The sequence below is a fragment of the Salvelinus fontinalis genome, chromosome 6 (genome assembly GCF_029448725.1).
Source record: "Salvelinus fontinalis isolate EN_2023a chromosome 6, ASM2944872v1, whole genome shotgun sequence".
Classification (NCBI taxonomy): domain Eukaryota; kingdom Metazoa; phylum Chordata; class Actinopteri; order Salmoniformes; family Salmonidae; genus Salvelinus; species Salvelinus fontinalis.
The window spans coordinates 76,411,205-76,430,984 of NC_074670.1; the positions used below are offsets into that span (position 1 = coordinate 76,411,205).

General features: G+C 41.2%; 1 protein-coding gene across 3 annotated transcripts in view; it reads left to right on the top strand.

The window, feature by feature from the left end:
• Nucleotides 1-8,720: 8,720 nt before the first annotated feature.
• The window catches only part of LOC129858450 (glucocorticoid receptor-like), a 60,621-nt gene continuing 49,561 nt past the window's right edge, over nt 8,721-19,780 (top strand). For all 3 annotated transcript variants that reach the window (XM_055927695.1, XM_055927697.1, XM_055927698.1), the window contains exon 1: nt 8,721-9,556. In XM_055927695.1, coding sequence (XP_055783670.1) covers nt 8,721-9,556 — 836 coding nt within the window. The remainder of the gene's footprint in view (nt 9,557-19,780) is intronic.

A 19,780-nucleotide genomic window follows, 5' to 3' on the forward strand; every position in this document is an offset into this window, starting at 1 on the left:
TTGCAATTAAAATCAAATCAAAATGTATTGATCACATACACGTGATTAGCAGATGTTATTGCGGGTGTAGCGAAATGCTTATGCTTCTCGCTCCGACAGTGCAGTTAAGATCTAACAAGTAATATCTAACAAATTACACATATACCCAATACACACAAATCTAAGTAGTAATTAAGACTATATACATATGGACGAGCGATGTCAGAGCAGCACAGACTAAGATACAGTAGAATAGTATAGAAAACAGTATATACACATGAGATGAGTAATGCCAGATATGGTTGGGATCTTGATCCTGAGTTCCTGGAGTGCCCTGTAAGAGTGAAGGAGATTTAGGTGGCAAAAGTTAGAGCGGTCAATCGAATCTCCTTTGCAGAGGCAATTCAAATAATTGAGAAAACAAGTGATGCAAAAAAAAAATATATATATGGTAGTGGACGCACCACAGCCTGTAGTAAATGTTTTCTGCCAGTCGTAAGATACCCTGTGTGTTAAAAAGTGGATTTTGTGGCGTTCATTGCCAGTTAGAAATTGTAAAAAAAAAAAAAAGTCTCAAAGAAGTCTAAGAAACTGGACGTTATTGTGGCTGCAGCAGAATTTGTTTGGGGGGTGGGGCTTAAGGGCTGCATTCCAAACACTTAAATACACAACCTATCCCTTCAGCCCTCAAATGAAGTGGACACTTCTGACGCTTCCAATAACAAGTCAAGTAAGTGTATTTTATTTAGAGACATTGAGAGCATACACTAGATAGATGGCCTCCTAAGGATTGCAATTCTGATTGTGAGATAAGGAATATGTGTCTAAGGTTAGGTGTTCTAGATATTTGGAGACATAAGAACCCAGATAAGATTATGTTTACATGGAGTACCAAAGATTTATGTATACAATCCCGTATTGATTTCTGGCTGATATCTAAAGATATGGCTGACAAGGTTGATACAGTCTCGATTGAACCATCGGTTTTAACAGACCACAAAGGGATCTCAATAAAGATAAATATGCATGGTTTGTCAACAAAAAAAGTTAGTAAAGGTTACTGGAAAATGAACAAGACTTTACTAGAGAATGAAGTATTTAAGAAGGAAGTAGCAGGAATTATTGATAAATACTGGAATTGTGCCTGTGTTATGAATACGTATGGAAGTTACTGGGAGCTAATGAAATATCATATAAGGCTTTTGGCTATTTCAATGGGGAAAGAAATTGCTTGTGCCAAGAGAGAGAAAGAATATGACATCACAAAGGGAATAATGGATTATACAAAAAAAAAACTGAACTAACTAATCAGGAATTACTGGAGCTATCATCATTGCAAATACAGTTAGACTGTATTTGCGAGGAAAAGGCCCGAGGAGCATTTGTAAGATCAAGATGAAAATGGATGGAAAAGGGAGAGAAAAATACAAAATATTTCTTTAATTTAGAAAAAAGGGCAGGCGAAAAGACTTCCATATGTAAATTAATGATTAATAATACTCCCAATGAAAATCTAAAAGAAATCTCTCAGCCTGTTGCCCAATTTTATCAGAATCTGTATACGTCAGCCCAGTCAACTTCCTATATACATCAGCCCAAGCCAACTTCCAATATGGATATTTTCTTAGACAATGTAGCAAACATTGCTAAGAAGATAGATAATGATTTCAGGGATTTTGTGATGAGTTATCTGAAATTGAGATAAAAGCCAATATTAAAAGTCTTAAGGACAATAGGTCCCCTCGAAATTATGGTTTAATAACAAGTTTTTTAAAGCATTCAATGATAAATTGATTCCTTTCATTCTTGATATGTTTCAAGAATCAATAGAAAAAGGGGAGTTACCGGCTTCCTCAAAGCAAGGTGTAATTACTTTGATTCCCAAACCTAATAAGGATCCTCTTTATATAGACAACTGGAGACCCATTAGCCTGTTGAATAATGATGGGAAATGATTTGCCCTTGTATTTGCTAAGAGGTTGAAACAAGGCTCGCATCATATAATTGATGAAGAACAATCTGGTTTTATGCATGGTCGACACATTAGTAATAACATCAGGTTGATCTTAGATATGATTGACTATAATGACCTCATCCTTGATGATAGTTTTCTTATGTTTGTTGATTTTTATAAAGCTTTTGACACTGTAGAACATGAGTTTATGTTCAAAGCAATACGTTTCTTGGGGTTTGGTGACTTTTTTTTGAAAGCAGTCCAAACTTTATATAGTGGTTGTACTAGCTCTGTAAAATGACCTCAAGGGACATCCCAAAGATTTGATATTGGCTGTGGCATTAGGCAGGGCTGCCCAATTAGTCCATTTATATTTTTATTGGTTACTCAAATTATGGCTCTTCATATCAAGAAAGGGAATGTTCAATGTGTTTCAGCACTTGGCAAGGAGTTTAAACTATGTCAACTGGCTGATGATACCACCATATTTTTAAGAGACAGGAATGAGGTTTCTAAAGCAGTTTCCTGTATTGAAGACTTTTCCTTAGCTTCAGGTTTGAAATTGATATCAATAAGTCAGTCTTATTTCCACTCAAGGATTGTGTTTTACAGGAAGTATATGGTTTCCCAATTAAAGATAAGGTTACTTATCTTGGAATTGTTACATGCAAGGATGAAAAACAAAGGAGTGAATTGAACTTTAACCCCCTTATTGAGAAAACAAAGAAGAAATTGAACCTCTGGTTGACGAGACATATTTCGTTATATGGTCAGGTTTTATTATCCAAAGCTGAAGGGCTATCAGGATCGGTTTATGTCTCGTTATCACTTGACTTGCCTCCTAAAATTGTAAAGGACTTAGATAAGATTCTTTATAATTTTATTTGGAGGAACAAGCCTCACTATCTACGAAAATATATTCTCACTAATACGCAAGAACAAGGAGGTCTTGAGGTTTTAGATTTCAATACTCTAAATAATACTTTTAAAATAAATTGGATTCTGAAGTATGTTAAGAACCAGAACAGTATTTGGAATGTCTTCCCTAGGTATTTATTTGACTCTGTTGGTGGTTTAGAATTTTTGCTTGGATGTAATTTTGATATTGATAAAATCCCAGTAAAGTTGGCCAAATTCCATAAGCAGGCAATTTTAGCTTGGATGTTGGCATATAAACACAATTTCTCCCCTCACAGATACTTTTTATGGAACAACAAAGATATACGATTTAAAAATAAGTCTCTTTTTTTCCCGTAACTGGTTTGAGAATAAAATTATTTTGGTTGGTCAGTTATTGAAAAAGGATGGATATCTACTCTCATATGTGGAATTTCTTGATAAATGTAAAATAACAATAACCCTGAAAGAATATGCAATTGTTTTTGATGCGATTCCAAGGGGGGTTGTATCTCTTTTAAATTCCTCTGTGGTTGATGTAAGTAACATAGATTTACATGAAAATATATTCATTGGCAATATTAACATTAAAGATAAATGTAGTAATAAACAGATTAGGATATTGTTTGTGATATTACAATTCCCTCAGCAAGATTATTTTGGTCAAATATCTATGGTGATATACAAATGGGGGAAAGCATGGAAAATTGCTAACAAATATTGTATCAGTAACAAAGTAAAGGAAGTTTCATTTAAAATGTTACATAGACATGTTTTGGAAAGATTCAAACTGAATATTGAATATAACTGTGATTTCTGTGGAATGGAGAAGGAGACCATTTTGCATTTGTTTTTTGTCTGTATTTATAGTATAATGTTTTGGATTGACATACAACATTTTGTTACAAAAAAATAGGACCGGTTGTACTATTTAATGGTTTTGATATAATGATTTATTTCAGAAATTTTGACATAAAGATGTAGTATATTTAATTAAACTGCTAATAATACTAGGTAAATGTCATATTCGCAAATGGTCTAATTCAAAACTTTATAAATGAGTTTAAGCAATATGGCACCACTTTAACTAAAATGAAAAACAAAAAGGCAATATCAAAAAGGCAATATCTTTCTGAAACTTGTATTATTAATGAATATGATTTGTTTGTTTTGGATTCCTGGCAATGTAAATAGTTTGTTTGTATGCTTGTTTGCATGTGACTATTCCTCTTTTGTTTGTTGATATTTGTTAATAAAAATATATAAACAAGTAAAAAAAAAAAAAAAAAACTTTTATAAAGAAGGGGCGAGAGAGGACGGAATGATTTTTAAATGGACCGCCCTTGCCCGGAAATTCGTCACTTGTTCATCCCGCGATGATTTGTGTTTTCAGCCACTGGGTGCTTTATATGACTACTTATATTAACTATAATTATTAATATACGCCTACTGTATGATAGCCAATTAATTAGCTAACTAACTAGCCTAGCTACTTCGAAAGAAGGAAAATGTTTTATTTCTACAATTTCCAAAAGCTAACCAAATAAAAACATACTTTTATGAGCCGTGTTTGTGCATTAGTAGCACAATTTCGAACTTATTTACATTCGTTTTTACTTACACTTGTATGTTGACTCCATATTGAAGTTGAGGTTTTAAGTTTTGGCGGACTTTTCTTAGCGGATGTACAGTCATCTCGAATTGAATTATGGGGCGTTTCAGGCTCCGAAGTGAACATATAATTAATTGTACACTCGCAAACTCCATTAAAAACGAGGGCTAAGGGGCTTACGTTGCAAAGTTCCTTTAGTTGGCTAATCATTTGGACCGACTACAAATATGGCCGTGGAGGTTCCCTCAAGGGCTGAGGGTTTAGGGCCGAGGGCTGTCTACGTTGGGTTTGAAATGCAGCCAATGACTTTACATCTGAATACTTGCAAGGGATACTGGCGCCGGAAAACCAGCCTTCCCAGGCTCACCTTGAACCTGTTCTAGGGATCAGATCAGTCTGTTTCGTTTATGTATTTATTTTTTGGTCGTTTTTGAGAATACATTTTCCATCCCGCACAGTAGGTGGCGGGGTGCACATTCAAATGTGTGATCGCCAATACACCATAGAAGAAGAAGGCTACTGTTGGTCAATGATGACCTATGGCTATGCATAGCTACTGTATGTTGGCCAATGATGACCTATGGCTATGCATAGCCAATGTAAGTGATACACAAGTTGCAGTACCTCGTATTCGCCAACAGGTTGCACTGCGTGTTGTAAACAGTGAGATCTCCATTTTGTGTGTTTTTCCTAGAGGTTAGCGCTTACTTTCCTTTTGGCTGTGAACGACACTGCTAATTCCGTGATTTTCGGATGCAATTTTATACCTAACACATTGGATTGGAGGATCCGATTGACTTGCTTATTCGTGTCCTGCGACGATTCACAAGGAGAACGCAATCAGATGTTTTCGTGTTTCTAGCCCATTTGCGAGCAAAATAACACCAAAACAAGAACAACAATGTCAGACGATGCATGGAGTCACATCCAGCTACCAAACGCCTGAGGGGTAGGCAAACGCTTTAGATTTAGTGGTGTATTTGATTTTAAAGTAATACAATGTGCCATACATTCATTTGGAATTAATAACTAGAGATGAATTGTTAGCTACTAGCTAGCTCAACATGTCACTCAACGACATTTTGGGGGGCGCATTTACAAGCGCTAATGTTTGCTAACTAACTTAACGTGAGCGAAGTTAACTTACTTGGCTGGCTAGCTAACTTGCGGTTGCAAAATAGAAGAACATGCGGGTTAATTAGTTAGGTTGCATAAACACTTATTTCAATAAATATGCCATTAAATAATAACGTTTTTTTTGTTGCTTTCAAATAATTAAGTCAAGCAAGGGAATAGTTAGCCACTTAACGTTAGCTAGGTAGTTAACTAGCTAATATCTAATAAAAAAATGCACGCCCCAGCAACTTTGGAAAAATCAGTATATATTTATTTAACCTTTATTTAACTAGGAAAGTCAGTTAAGAACAGATTCTTATTTACAGTGACGGCCTACCCATGGCCAAACCCGGACGACGCTGGGCCAATTGTGCACCACCCAACTGATTCGAACCAGGGATTGCACTGAGATACAGTGCCTTAGACCACTGCGCCACTCGGCAGTCCCATTAAAAGTAGCTATCTATTATTCATTCATTGAGAACATAATAGTTTGGGAAATGTTTTAGATACAGCTACTAGGTATAACTTGCCACGTGTGTAGTATGTTTGTGTCTATACACTCAGGCAGGCTATTTGGTACATGTCCATGCATGTTTATATTAGCCTACATGTGGCAGACACCAATCTAGTGCCTCACCAGGGGTATTCATTATTCATTATGCCGATTCTGTTGCAAAATGTTTTGCAACCAAAACGGGTTTAATCCAAACGGAAAACATTTTGCAATTAACTATTTTGGACAAATTCAGGTATGTCCCTCCCCGCTTCGTTCTGTTTGCTTCCGTTAGATAATTAAATTGTAAACGGTTTCCATTTCGAGACATAATGAATACACCCTAGAATCCATTCTTATGACATTATCCTCTCCCTTTCCCCTCTCTCTACCCAGGATAGTAAGATGGGTCAAGGAGGAGTGAAGAAGAGCAGGAGTAACAAAAACAACAGAGTTAGGCACCGTCTGATAGAAAACCCCTCAGAGGGAACCCTTCTCACCGACGCTCCCGGCAGTGCCATGTCCGTTGCCTTGGCATCCACCATCGCACCTTGTTCCTTCCCTCCAGCCAACTGATGCAACCAGGTGACGTGCCCAGCGGACTCAGTGACAGACCTCACCTCAGCCGCCGTCACTGCCACCGCTCCGTGGGCCTCTACCTGGAATACCCAGAGCCTCCCACCACAAAGGTACTGCTACTTAATTCTTGCACTGGGCTCTACCCACACACTCTAGACCCCCCTAGATTTCTTATAAGTGTCCCGATTAGTTATCCCGCTCCTTGAAAGTGTCAGCTCTAACCTTTAGCTCGGTGCTGTCTTTGTTGTCTTTTATCTATGGCTTCTGGTTGGGATATGTACGTACGGTCACTGTGGGGACGATGTCATCGATGCACTTATTGATGAAGCCAGTGACTGAGGTGGTATACTCCTCAATGCCATAGGAAGAATCCCGGAACATATTCCAGTCTGTGCTAGCAAAACAGTCCTTTAGCATCCGCATCATCTTACCACTTCCATATTGATCGAGTCACTGGTACTTCCTGCTTTAGTTTTTTGATTTTAAGCAGGAATCAGGAGGATAGAATTATGGTCAGATTTGCCAAATGGAGGGTGAGGGAGAGCTTTATATGTTATCTCTGTGTGTGGAGTAAAGGTGATCTGGAATAGGTTTTCCTCTGGTTGCACATGTGACATGCTGGTAGGAATGAGGTAAAACAGATTTAAGTTTGCCTGCATTAAAGTCCCCGGCCACAAGGAGCACAGCTTTTGGATGAGCATTTTCTTGTTTGCTCATGGCCTTCTAAAGTTTGAGTGCGGTCTTAGTGCCAGGATCGGTTTGTGGTGGTAAATAGACGGCTATGAAAAATATAGATAAACTCTTGATAGATTGTGGTCTACAGCTTATCATGAGATACTCTACCTCAGGTGAGGACTAACTCAAGACTTCTTTAATATTAGACATTGTGCACCAGCTGTTATTGACAAATGGAAACAGACCCCCACCCCTCGTATTACCAGACGTAGCTGTTCTGTCCTGCCGGTACACGGAAAACCCAGCCAACTGTATATTATCCGTGTCTTTGTCCAGCCAGGACTCAGTGAAACATAATATATTATAGTTTTTAAATGTCCCGTTGGTAGGATAGTCTCGAACGGAGCTCATCCAGTTTATTCTCCGGTGATTGCACGTTGGCCAATAGAACAGATGGTAAAGGTGGGTTACCTACTCTGGACTCTACTACCCCCCCCCCACACACACACACACACACACACACACACACTCTGGACTCTACTCCCACACACTCTGGACTCTACCCCCACACAATCTTAATTACACTGACACCCCATTACACCCACACCCATTAAAACATAACATGCACATACATGCGTACTGACACCTCACACACTTTCACACTCACCACATACATTGCTGCTTCTGTATATTATCTATCCTTTTGCCTAGTCACTTTACCCCTAACTATATGTACAGTACATAGCTGCCTCCATTTTTTACTCCCTGTATTTAGCCATGTTATTTTCTACTCTCTGTATTTAGACATGTTATTTTCTACTCTCTGTATATAGACATGTTATTTTCTACTTCCTGTATATAGCCATGTTATTTTCTACTCTCTATATAGCCATGTTATTTTCTACTCATTATTTTTATTCGTTATTCACTGTGTATTTATTCCTCGTGTCACCATTTCAATATCTTTTTTTATCATCTCTTTAACTCTGCATTGTTGGAAAAGGACCCATAAGTAAGTGTTTCACTTCGTAGAAAACAGCATTTCACTGTTGTGTACGAAGCATGAGACAAATACAATTTTGGAAAGGGTCAATGCCATTCCAGTTCAGTAATGCAGGGGTTTTTTCTCATAGAGAACTATTATTATTATTAACTATTGAGATGTCAGGTTACTTCCTGATTTTACAGATTCCCCCCCCCCCCCCCCCCCCCCCACACAATGATTTGACAACCATTTCCCATCTGATATTAAAAAAGTATTTCTTGTTATCTAATCTTAGGTTAGTACAAAGGACCAGAGAGCCCAGACCCAGCAGACTGACACGTCCCTGGGAATCTGACTCTTCACCCTTGGGGAGACCTACTCCTGCCTGAAAAACAGCATCGCTGACGTTCACCGCTCCACACCCAGCATGGACTCCCTGATCGGGGACTCAGACCCCAACCTGTTCCCCATGTCCATGAAGACGGAGACAGCCTTCTCCCGGGACCAGGACCCTATGGATATGGATCAGGAAGGGTACATTGGAAAAGACCAGAAACTGTTCAGTGACAACACTCTGGATCTCCTCCAGGACTTTGAGTTGACAGGCTCCCCTTCAGACTTTTACGTAGGGGACGAAGCCTTCCTCTCCTCCCTGGCTGATGACGCTCTCCTGGGGGATGAAAGCCAGGATCGTGGCGTCTCCAACTCCACCTCCAAGCCAGCTGCTACTATGACCAATAGTGGTGGTTTTAGCGGTTCCAACACCACCACATTGAATGGTAGCAGTCTACTAGCATGTCAGGATGAATCCAACTCCAGCACCTCTACGACGACCACCACCACTTTTCCCATGGTGAAGGAAGCTGGCTTCATCCAGCTGTGTACTCCAGGGGTGATCAAACAGGAGAAGACGTCGGCCATGCGTAGCCACTCCTGCCAGATGAGTGGTAGTACCGGCGGCTCCACTTCCTCCTCTCCCTCCGAGCTGTCCAGCGCCAGCCCCAGCCCCATCTCCATCTGTGGGGTGAGCACCTCTGGAGGACAGAGCTACCACTTTGGAGGCAACAGCAGCATCAACACCCCCTTGGCTTCCACTACCAGTGGAGCTTCTCCGCAGAAGGACCAGAAGCCCTCAGTGTTCAGCCTGTATCCTCCGCTGGTGACCGTAGGAGAGGCCTGGAACAACAGTAGCTATGGGGACGGAGCTTCTGGAATGCAAGATCTCTCCAGCCCTACCTCCTCTTTCTCCAGCAGCTATGCCAGGTAAGAAGAAGAACTGAAGGAATGTTGCTAATAGAAAACAGTTCTGTAGTTGGTCTGGTGGTGGTGGTATGGCCTGTCTGCTGCAGTGAGAGGGTGAGGCTGGTGGTGGTGGTATGGCCTGTCTGCTGCAGTGAGAGGGTGAAGCTGGTGGTGGTGGTATGGCCTGTCTGCTGCAGTGAGAGGGTGAAGCTGGTGGTGGTGGTATGGCCTGTCTGCTGCGGTGAGAGGGTGAAGCTGGTGGTGGTGGTATGGCCTGTCTGCTGCGGTGAGAGGGTGAGGCTGGTGGTGGTGGTATGGCCTGTCTGCTGCAGTGAGAGGGTGAGGCTGGTGGTGGTGGTATGGCCTGTCTGCTGCAGTGAGAGGGTGAGGCTGGTGGTGGTGGTATGGCCTGTCTGCTGCAGTGAGAGGGTGAGGCTGGTGGTGGTGGTATGGCCTGTCTGCTGCAGTGAGAGGGTGAGGCTGGTGGTGGTGGTATGGCCAGTCTGCTGCAGTGAGAGGGTGAGGCTGGTGGTGGTGGTATGGCCTGTCTGCTGCAGTGAGAGGGTGAGGCTGGTGACACATTGCTATGTAGAGAACTGTGGAATAAGACTGACAGCAGGGCTCTTGGTTTGTAAACATGTAAAGGCAACTCGGTCCAGTCAGTTGGTTAGTTTGAAACTGAATTGAAAAGGGTTAGAGATTATCCTAGTGTTAAAAAAAAATCTTGATTTTTTTTTTTCTCCTCTTGCTTGTATCGACATGCCTTAAATCACTTTGTGTCAACTGTGCAGGGGAATGAAATATCAGACAAATAATGTCGCCCCTTTTCACCAACTATTTCCTCTAAAGCGGTGGCTAGTAGAAAGTGGGTCATGTGTTCTCTGATACCAAAATGCTGTCTTGCTTTAGAAATGTTTGCTAAACAATTACCACACCTTACAGGCTGTGTGGTCCCAAATGGCACCCTATAGGCAGAGTTTTTAGGGTCTGGTCAAAAGTAAAGTAATGCACTATATAGGCAATAGAGAGCTATTTGGGACACAACTATAGTTACGGTAGACCACTGCCCTACAGAGCTCCTGGGGAATAGAGGCGACAATCTGTGTCTATATAGGCCTAGGCCCAGCTAGGGGAATTCCACAACCTCACAGAGACATGTCATTGTCACAACATCTACGGACCTGTTCTACAACACAGTGCTTTGTCTGCCCATTCTCTGTGTTTTTAATTACAGCTACAGTAATACATCTAATCACATTTTATTTGTCACATACACACGGTTAGCAGATGTTAAATGCGAGTGTCGCGAAATGCTTGTGCTTCTAGTTCCGACAATGCAGTAATAACCAACAAGTAATCTAACCTAACAATTCCACAACTACTACCTTATACACACACAAGTGTAAAAGGATAAAGAATATGTACATAAAGATATATGAATGAGTGATGGTACAGAAAGGCATAGGCAAGATGCAGTAGATCAGGGGTGTCAAACTCATTCCACGGAGGGCCTAGTGTCTGCAGGTTTTTGTTTTTTCCTTTCAATAAAGCCCTAGACAACCAGGTGTGGGGAGTTCCTAACTAATTAGTGATGTTAATTCATCAATCAAGTACAAGGGAGGAGCGAAAACCCGGAGACACTCGGCCCACCGTGGAATGAGTTTGACACCTGTGCAGTAGATGGTATAGAGTACAGTATATACATATGAGATGAGTAATGTAGGGTATGTAAACATAAAGTGGCATAGTTTAAAGTGGCTAGTGATACATGTATTACATAAAGATGGCAAGATGCAGTAGATGATATAGAGTACAGTATATACATATACATATGAGATGAGTAATGTAGGGTATGTAAACATTATATTAAGTGGCATTGTTTAAAGTGGCTAGTGGTACATTTTTACATAATTTCAATCAATTCCCATTATTAAAGTGGCTGGAGTTGAGTCAGTATGTTGGCAGCGGCCACTAAATGTTAGTGGTGGCTGTTTAACAGTCTGATGGCCTTGAGATAGAAGCTGTTTTTCAGTATCTCGGTCCCTGCTTTGATGCACCTGTACTGACCTCGCCTGCTGGGTGATAGCGGGGTGAACAGGCAGTGGCTTGGGTGGTTGTTGTCCTTGATGATCTTTATGGCCTTCCTGTGACATTGGGTGGTGTAGGTGTCCTGGAGGGCAGGTAGTTTGCCCCCGGTGATGCGTTGTGCAGACCTCACTACCCTCTGGAGAGCCTTACGGTTGTGGGCGGAGCAGTTGCCGTACCAGGCGGTGATACAGCCCGACAGGATGCTCTCGATTGTGCATCTGTAGAAGTTTGTGAGTGCTTTTGATGACAAGCCAAATTTCTTCAGCCTCCTGAGGTTGAAGAGGCGCTGCTGCGCCTGTCTGTGTGGGTGGACCAATTCAGTTTGTCCGTGATGTGTACACCGAGGAACTTAACTTTCCACCTTCTCCACTACTGACCCGTCGATGTGGATAGGGGGGTGCTCCCTCTGCTGTTTCCTGAAGTCCACAATCATCTCCTTTGTTTTGTTGATGTTGAGTGTGAGGTTATTTTCCTGACACCACACTCCGAGGGCCCTCACCTCCTCCCTGTAGGCCGTCTCGTCGTTGTTGGTAATCAACCCTACCACTGTAGTGTCGTCCACGAACTTGATGATTGAGTTGAAGGCGTGCATGGCCACGCAGTCGTGGGTGAACAGGGAGTACAGGAGAGGGCTCAGAATGCACCCTTGTGGGGCCCCAGTGTTGAGGATCAGCGGGGTGGAGATGTTGTTACCTACCCTCACCACCTGGGGGCGGCCCGTCAGGAAGTCCAGGACCCTGTTGCACAGGGCGGGGTCGAGACCCAGGGTCTCGAGCTTGATGACGAGTTTGGAGGGTACTATGGTGTTAAATGCTGAGCTGTAGTCGATGAACAGCATTCTCACATAGGTATTCCTCTTGTCCAGATGGGTTAGGGCAGTGTGCAGTGTGGTTGCGATTGCATCGTCTGTGGACCTATTGGGTCGGTAAGCAAATTGGAGTGGGTCTAGGGTGTCCGGTAGGGTGGAGGTGATATGGTCCTTGACTAGTCTCTCAAAGCACTTCATGATGACGGAAGTGAGTGCTACGGGGCGGTAGTCGTTTAGCTCAGTTACCTTCGCTTTCTTGGGAACAGGAACAATGGTGGCCCTCTTGACGCATGTGGGAACAGCAGACTGGGATAAGGATTGATTGAATATGTCCGTAAACACACCAGCCAGCTGGTCTGCGCATGCTCTGAGGACGCTGCTGGGAATGCCGTCTGGGCCTGCAGCCTTGCGAGGGTTAACACGTTTAAATGTTTTACTCACCTCGGGTGCAGTGAAGGAGAGCCCATTTTTTGGCCGATTTTTAATTAGGGCCGATTTTCAAGTTTTCATAACAAATCGGACATCGGTAAAAAAAATTACCCCTTTATTAAACTAGGCAAGTCAGTTAAGAACACATCCTTATTTTCAATGACGGCCTGGGAATGGTGGGTCAACTGCCTTGTTCAGGGGCAGAACATATTTTTACCTTGTCAGCTCGGGGATTCAATCTTACAACCTTACGGTTAACTAGTCCAACGCTCTAACCACCTGCCTTTCATTGCACTCCACGAGAAACCTGCCTGTTACGCGAATGCAGTAAGAAGCCCAGGTAAGTTGCTAACTAGCATTAAACTTATCTTATAAAAATCAAACAATCATAATCACTAGTTAACTAAACATGGTTGATGATATTACTAATTTATCTAGCTTGTCCTGAGTTGCATATAATCGATGCGGTGCCTGTTAATTTTTCATTGTATCATAGCTCAACAGCACTTTCGTGCGTTTTGCCAGCAGCTCTTCACTGTGCTTCAAGCATTGCTCTGTTTATGACTTCAAGCCTATCAACTCCTGAGATTAGGCTGGTGTAACCGATGTGAAATGGCTAGCTAGTTAGCGGGGCGCGCGCTTATAGCGCTTCAAACGTCGCTCACTCTGAGACTTGGAGTTGTTGTTCCCCTTGCTCTGCAAGGGCCGCGGCTTTTGTGGAGCGATGGGTAACGCTGCTTCGAGGGTGGCTGTTGTCGATGTGTTCCTGGTTCGAGCCCAGGTAGGCGCGAGGAGAGGGACGGAAGCTATACTGTTACACTGGCAATACTTAAGTGCCTATAAGAACATCCAATAGTCAAAGGTATATGAAATACAAATCGTATAGAGAGAAATAGTCCTATAATAACTACAACCTAAAACTTCTTACCTGGGAATATTGAAGACTCATGTTAAAAGGAACCACCAGCTTTCATATGTTCTCATGTTCTGAGCCAAGGAACTTAAACGTTAGCTTTTTTACATGGCACATATTGCACTTTTACTTTCTTCTCCAACACTTTGTTTTTGCATTATTTAAACCAAATTGTACATGTTTCATTATTTATTTGAGGCTAAATTGATTTTATTGATATATTAAGTTAAAATAAGTGTTCATTCAGTATTGTTGTAATTGTCATTATTACAAATTAATTAATTAAAATTTTAAAAAGCAAATACAGATTTTTTTAATCGACCGATTAAATAGGTATCGGCTTTTTTTTGTCCTCCAATAATCGGTATCGGCGTTGAAAAATCATAATCGGTCGACCTCTAGAACGTACTTTGGTGCGAAAAGTGCAAATCAATCACAAAACAGCGGCAAAGGACCTTGTGAAGATGCTGGAGGAAACAGGTACATAAGTATCTATATCCAAAGTAAAACAAGTCCTATAATCGACATAAACTGAAAGGCCACTCAGCAAGGAAGAAGCCACTGCTCCAAAACCGCCATCAAAAAGCCAGACTACGGTTTGTAACTGCACATGGGGACAAAGATCGAACTTTTTGGAGAAATGTCCCTGGTCTGATGAAACAAAAATTGAACTTTTTGGCAGGAATGACCATTGTTATGTTTGGAGGAAAAAGGGAGACGCTTGCAAGCCGAAGAACACCATCCCAACCGTGAAGCACGGGGGTGGCAGCGTCATGTTGTGGGGGTGCTTTGCTGCAGGAGGGACTTGCAAATGAGTCTTCCAAATGGACAATGACCCCAAGCATACTTCCAAAGTTGTGTCAAAATGGCTTAAGGACAACAAAGTCAAGGTATTGGAGTGGCCATCACAAAGCCTCAATCCTATAGAACATTTGTGGGCAGAACTGAAAAAGCTTGTGCGAGCAAGGAGCCCTACAAACCTGACTCAGTTACACCAGCTCTGTCCGGAGGAATGGGCCAAAATTCACCCAACTTATTGGGGAAGCTTGTGGAAGGCTAACTGAGACGTTTGACCCAAGTTAAGCAATTTTAAGGCAATGCTACCAAATACTAATTGAGTGTATGTAAACTTCTGACCCACTGGGAATGTGATGAAAGAAATATAATCTGAAATAATTCTCTACTATTAATCTGACGTTTCACATTCTTAAAATAAATTGGTGATCCTAACTGACCTAAGACAGGGAATTTTTACTAGGATTAAATGTCAGGAAATGTGAAACTGAGTTTAAATGTATTTGACTAAGGTGTATGTAAACTTCCAACTTCAACTGTATATACACTAACTAGTCAATAGTAGTATAGCTGTATATACTAACTAGTCTATTATAGTATTGCTGTATATACTAACTGGTCGACACTAGCATAGCTGTATATACTAACTAGTATAGCTGTATATACTAACTAGTCTACAAACTAGTCTACACTAGTATAGCTGTATATACTAACCAGTCTATTCTAGTATAGCTGTATATACTAACCAGTCTATTCTAGTATAGCTGTATATACTAACCAGTCTATCCTAGTATAGCTATATATACTAACCAGTCTATCCTAGTATAGCTATATATACTAACCAGTCTATCCTAGTATAGCTGTATATACTAACCAGTCTATTCTAGTATAGCTATATATACTAACCAGTCTATCCTAGTATAGCTATATATACTAACCAGTCTATCCTAGTATAGCTGTATATACTAACCAGTCTATCCTAGTATAGCTGTATATACTAACTAGTCTATTCTAGTATAGCTGCATATACTTACTAGTCTACAAGACTCCAGAACAGGAAATCAAATGGCTACCAGGACTATTTGCATTGTGTACCCCCCCCCCCCCCCCCCCCTCAACCCCTCTTTTACGCTGCTGCTACTCTCTGTTTATCATATATGCATAGTCACTAACTATACATTCATGTACATACTACCTCAATTGGGCCGACCAACCAGTGCTCCCGCACAGTGGCTAACTGGGCTATCTGCATTGTGTCCCGCCCACCACCCACCAACCCCTCTTTTTACGTTACTGTCTGTTTATCATATATGCATATTCACTTTAACCATATCTACATGTACATACTATCTCAATCAGCCCGACTAACCGGTGTCTGTATGTAGCCTCGCTACTTTTATAGCCTCGCTACTGTATATAGCTTGTCTTTTTACTGTTTTATTTCTTTACCTACCTATTGTTCACCTAATACCTTTTTTGCACTATTGGTTAGAGCCTGTAAGTAAGCATTTCACTGTAAGTTCTACCTACACCTGTCGTATTCAGCATTTCACTGTAAGGTCTATTACACCTGTTGTATTCAATTACGTAAAATTCTGGCAAATTAGTTCGCACCGAGCCAGGCGGCCCAAACGGTTGCATATACCCTGACTCTGCGTGCAATGAACGCAAGAGAAGTGACGCAATTTCACCTGGTTAATATTGCCTGCTAACCTGGATTTCTTAACTAAATATGCAGGTTTAAAAAAATATATACTTCTGTGTATTGATTTTAAGAAAGGCATTGATGTTTATGGTTAGGTACATTCGTGCAACGATTATTCCTTTTTGCAAATGCGCTTTTGTTAAATCATCCCCCGTTTGGCCAAGTTGACTGTCCTTTGTTAGGAAGAAATATTCTTCGCAGTTCGCAACGAGCCAGGCGGCCCAAACTGCTGCATACGCCCTGACTCTGTTTCACAGAACGCAAGAGAAGTGACACAATTTCCCTCGTTAAAATAAATTCATGTTAGCAGACAATATTAACTAAATATGCAGGTTTAAAGATATATACTTGTGTACTAATTTTAAGAAAGGAATTGATGTTTATGGTTAGGTACATTGGTGCAACAACAGTGCTTTTTTCGCAAATGCGCTTGTTAAATCACCCGTTTGGCGAAGTAGGCTATGATTCAATGAAAAATTTACAGGCACCGCATTGATTATATGCAACGCAGGACACGCTAGATAAACTAGTAATATCATCAACCATGTGTAGTAACTAGTGATTATGTTAAGATTGATTGTTTTTTATAAGATACGTTTAATGCTAGCTAGCACCTTACCGTGGCTCCTTGCTGCACTCGCATAACAGGTAGTCAGCCTGCCACGCAGTCTCCTCGTGGAGTGCAATGTAATCGGCCATGATCGGTGTCCAAAAATGCCGATTGACGATTTATGAAAACTTGAAATCGGCGCCCTAATTAATCGGCCATTCCGATGAATCGGTCGACCTCTACTAGAGACTCTAGTCGATTCCATGCTGTATCACAAAACGGCAGTGATCGGGAGTCCCATAGGGCTGCGCACAATTGGGCCAGTATCGTCCGGTTTATGGTTTGGCCAGGGTAGGCCGTCATTGTAAATAAAAATGTGTTCTTAACTGACCTACCTAGTTAAATAAAGGATAATAAATAATTATTCTTATTGTAATTTCTGCTGGGCGTCAGTCACGGTTCGCTCCAAATCACTACTGTAAAGGGACACATTTTGGTCTTCCCCAGTCGTATGAGAGATATTTTCCCTCGTCTTGACCAATCAAACTCCCGCATTCATTCACTAAGCAGGCATTGGATCAGCAGACATTCATCCTCTGACTGATGTACGTTTGCCTTGAGTGTAGTTCTCCGGTAGCAAGTTAAAAAGCTGCATTGGGCTAACTTGAAGCAAAGCATTAGGAAATGTAGCTGGCTACATTCTTTCTATGATGGACATGCATCATCTCTGGAAAAAATACAAAAATAATTCATTGTAAGCTAATTGTCTGTTCTGTTAGCCAAATAGCCTTGCGGTTCTGCTGCCATCTGATGAAACACGTAGCTATTTTCTGCCGAATGTGTTGCATTAATTTGTTGCGTGACGAAAAACTATAGTTGCACGTGAATGATCACTCTATTGAATTAAAAAAACAGTTGACTTTCAATATAAAATGTGAAATGATGTAAAAAAAAAAAAGGCTGATTTTTTTTAAAAGTCTGCATTGTGAAAATGCTAATTGCTGAAAGCCAATGTGACCCGTTGCCGCTGATGTAAAAAGAGCTTTTAGAAGGGTCCAAAGTAGTGCACTATATAGGGAGCCATTTCAGATGGCTGAGTCATAAGTTATAAGGGTGAGGCATGAAGTCATTTCACTGGCAGGTAAAGAATCAAAAACAGAGCTGAGAGACGAGCGTGTCTAAGCGTGTGTAAGTATTAGTGCCAGCTTGTAATGGCTAATGACAAACACCTAGGAACACCAAACCCTGAGGCCAAAATTACATAAAGGGTGCGTTCCAGACCGTCTTTACTACAGCTGACCTCACAACACCTGACGAAGTGAATACATCTCTGGAGGAAGTGGACCCACATGAATATGATATTATCAATCTGCCCTACTTAATCGGCCATTCCAATTAATCGGTCGACCTCAAGTACGTTCATCTCTATGAGACAGAATGCGTCTCCTTCCTGAGCGGTATGACGGCTGCGTGGTCCCATGGCGTTTGTACTTGCGCACCATTGTTTGTACAGATGAACGTGGTACCTTCAGGCGTTTAGAAATTGCTCCCAAGGATGAACCAGACTTAATTTTTTCCCCAGAGGTTTTGGCTGATTTTCTTTTGATTTTCCCATGATGTCAAGCAAAGAGGCACTGAGTTTGAGGTAGGCCTTGAAATACATCCATAGGTACACCTCCAATTGACTCAAATGATGTCAATTAGTCTATCAGAAGCTTCTAAAGCCATGACATAATTTTCTGGAATTTTCCAAGGTGTTTAAAGGCACAGTCAACTTAGTTTATGTAAACTTTTGACCCACTGGAATTGTGATACAGTGAAATAATCTGTCTGTAAACAATTGTTGGAAAAATTACTTGTCATGCACAAAGTAGATGTCCTAACTGACTTGCCAAAACTGTAGTTTGTTAACAATAAATTTGCAGAGTGGTTGAAAAACTAGTTTTAATTGACTCCAACCTAAGTGTATGTAGTCTTCCGGCTTCAACTGTACAGCTACACTAGTGTATGCAGTTCGGTCTACAGCTATACTGGTATAGACTAGTTAGCTTATACAGTTATGTTAGTGTAGACTAGTTAGTATATACAGCTATACTAGTATAGACTAGTTAGTATATACAGCTATACTAGTATAGACTAGTTAGGTCTACAGCTATACTAGTATAGACTAGTTAGGTCTACAGCTATACTAATATAGACTAGTTAGGTCTACAGCTATACTGCACTGAACAAAAAATATCAAAGCAACATGTAAAGTGTTGGTCCCATGTTTCCTGAGCTGAAATATAAGATCCCAGAAATGTTCCATACACAACTTCACTCAACTTTATATGGTCTCCCCCTTAGTTAACACTATCAACGTGTCCCTTTACTGTGGAAATTGTGATCGAATCAACACAATATTTAGCTACTTTCAATGCAACATATCGAAACAAAACAAACAAGACTTAGTATGTAAAACTATGCAAGAGATTTTGTTGTATGGAGAACGCGGAGTAGGATTCTATTGCATTAGCAGGGACGACTCAGGCCTGTACTCTATACAGACCGGTGCGCCATAACCAATCAGAGCTGCAGTAGGCCTATATGTAAATAGGCCATTGCCATATATGGATCTGTGTCATTCAATTTGAACTGGACTGTGTTTACAGTATGAGCGGTCATGAGTAGATGCGCTTGTTTTGAGATCAAAGTGAGAGCTCCATGTAGCCACGTGTGCACAGTTGTTCATATCTTTTGCTAGCTAGTGAGTTATTAGCCCAGTTATAGTTAATTTCTAGTTGGCAATGGGGGGAGTGATTGCTTCCTACAAGAGCACAAAATGCGTACATTTCTAGACATCTTTGAGAAGCGAGTCAGGTAAAAAGGTTTTTCTTTTGTCTTAAAGGGGCGGTGTTGTATTTTGAGACAGGCTTGAAGCAGTATAGTAGCCAATAGGCAGAGGGGTAGCATAATTT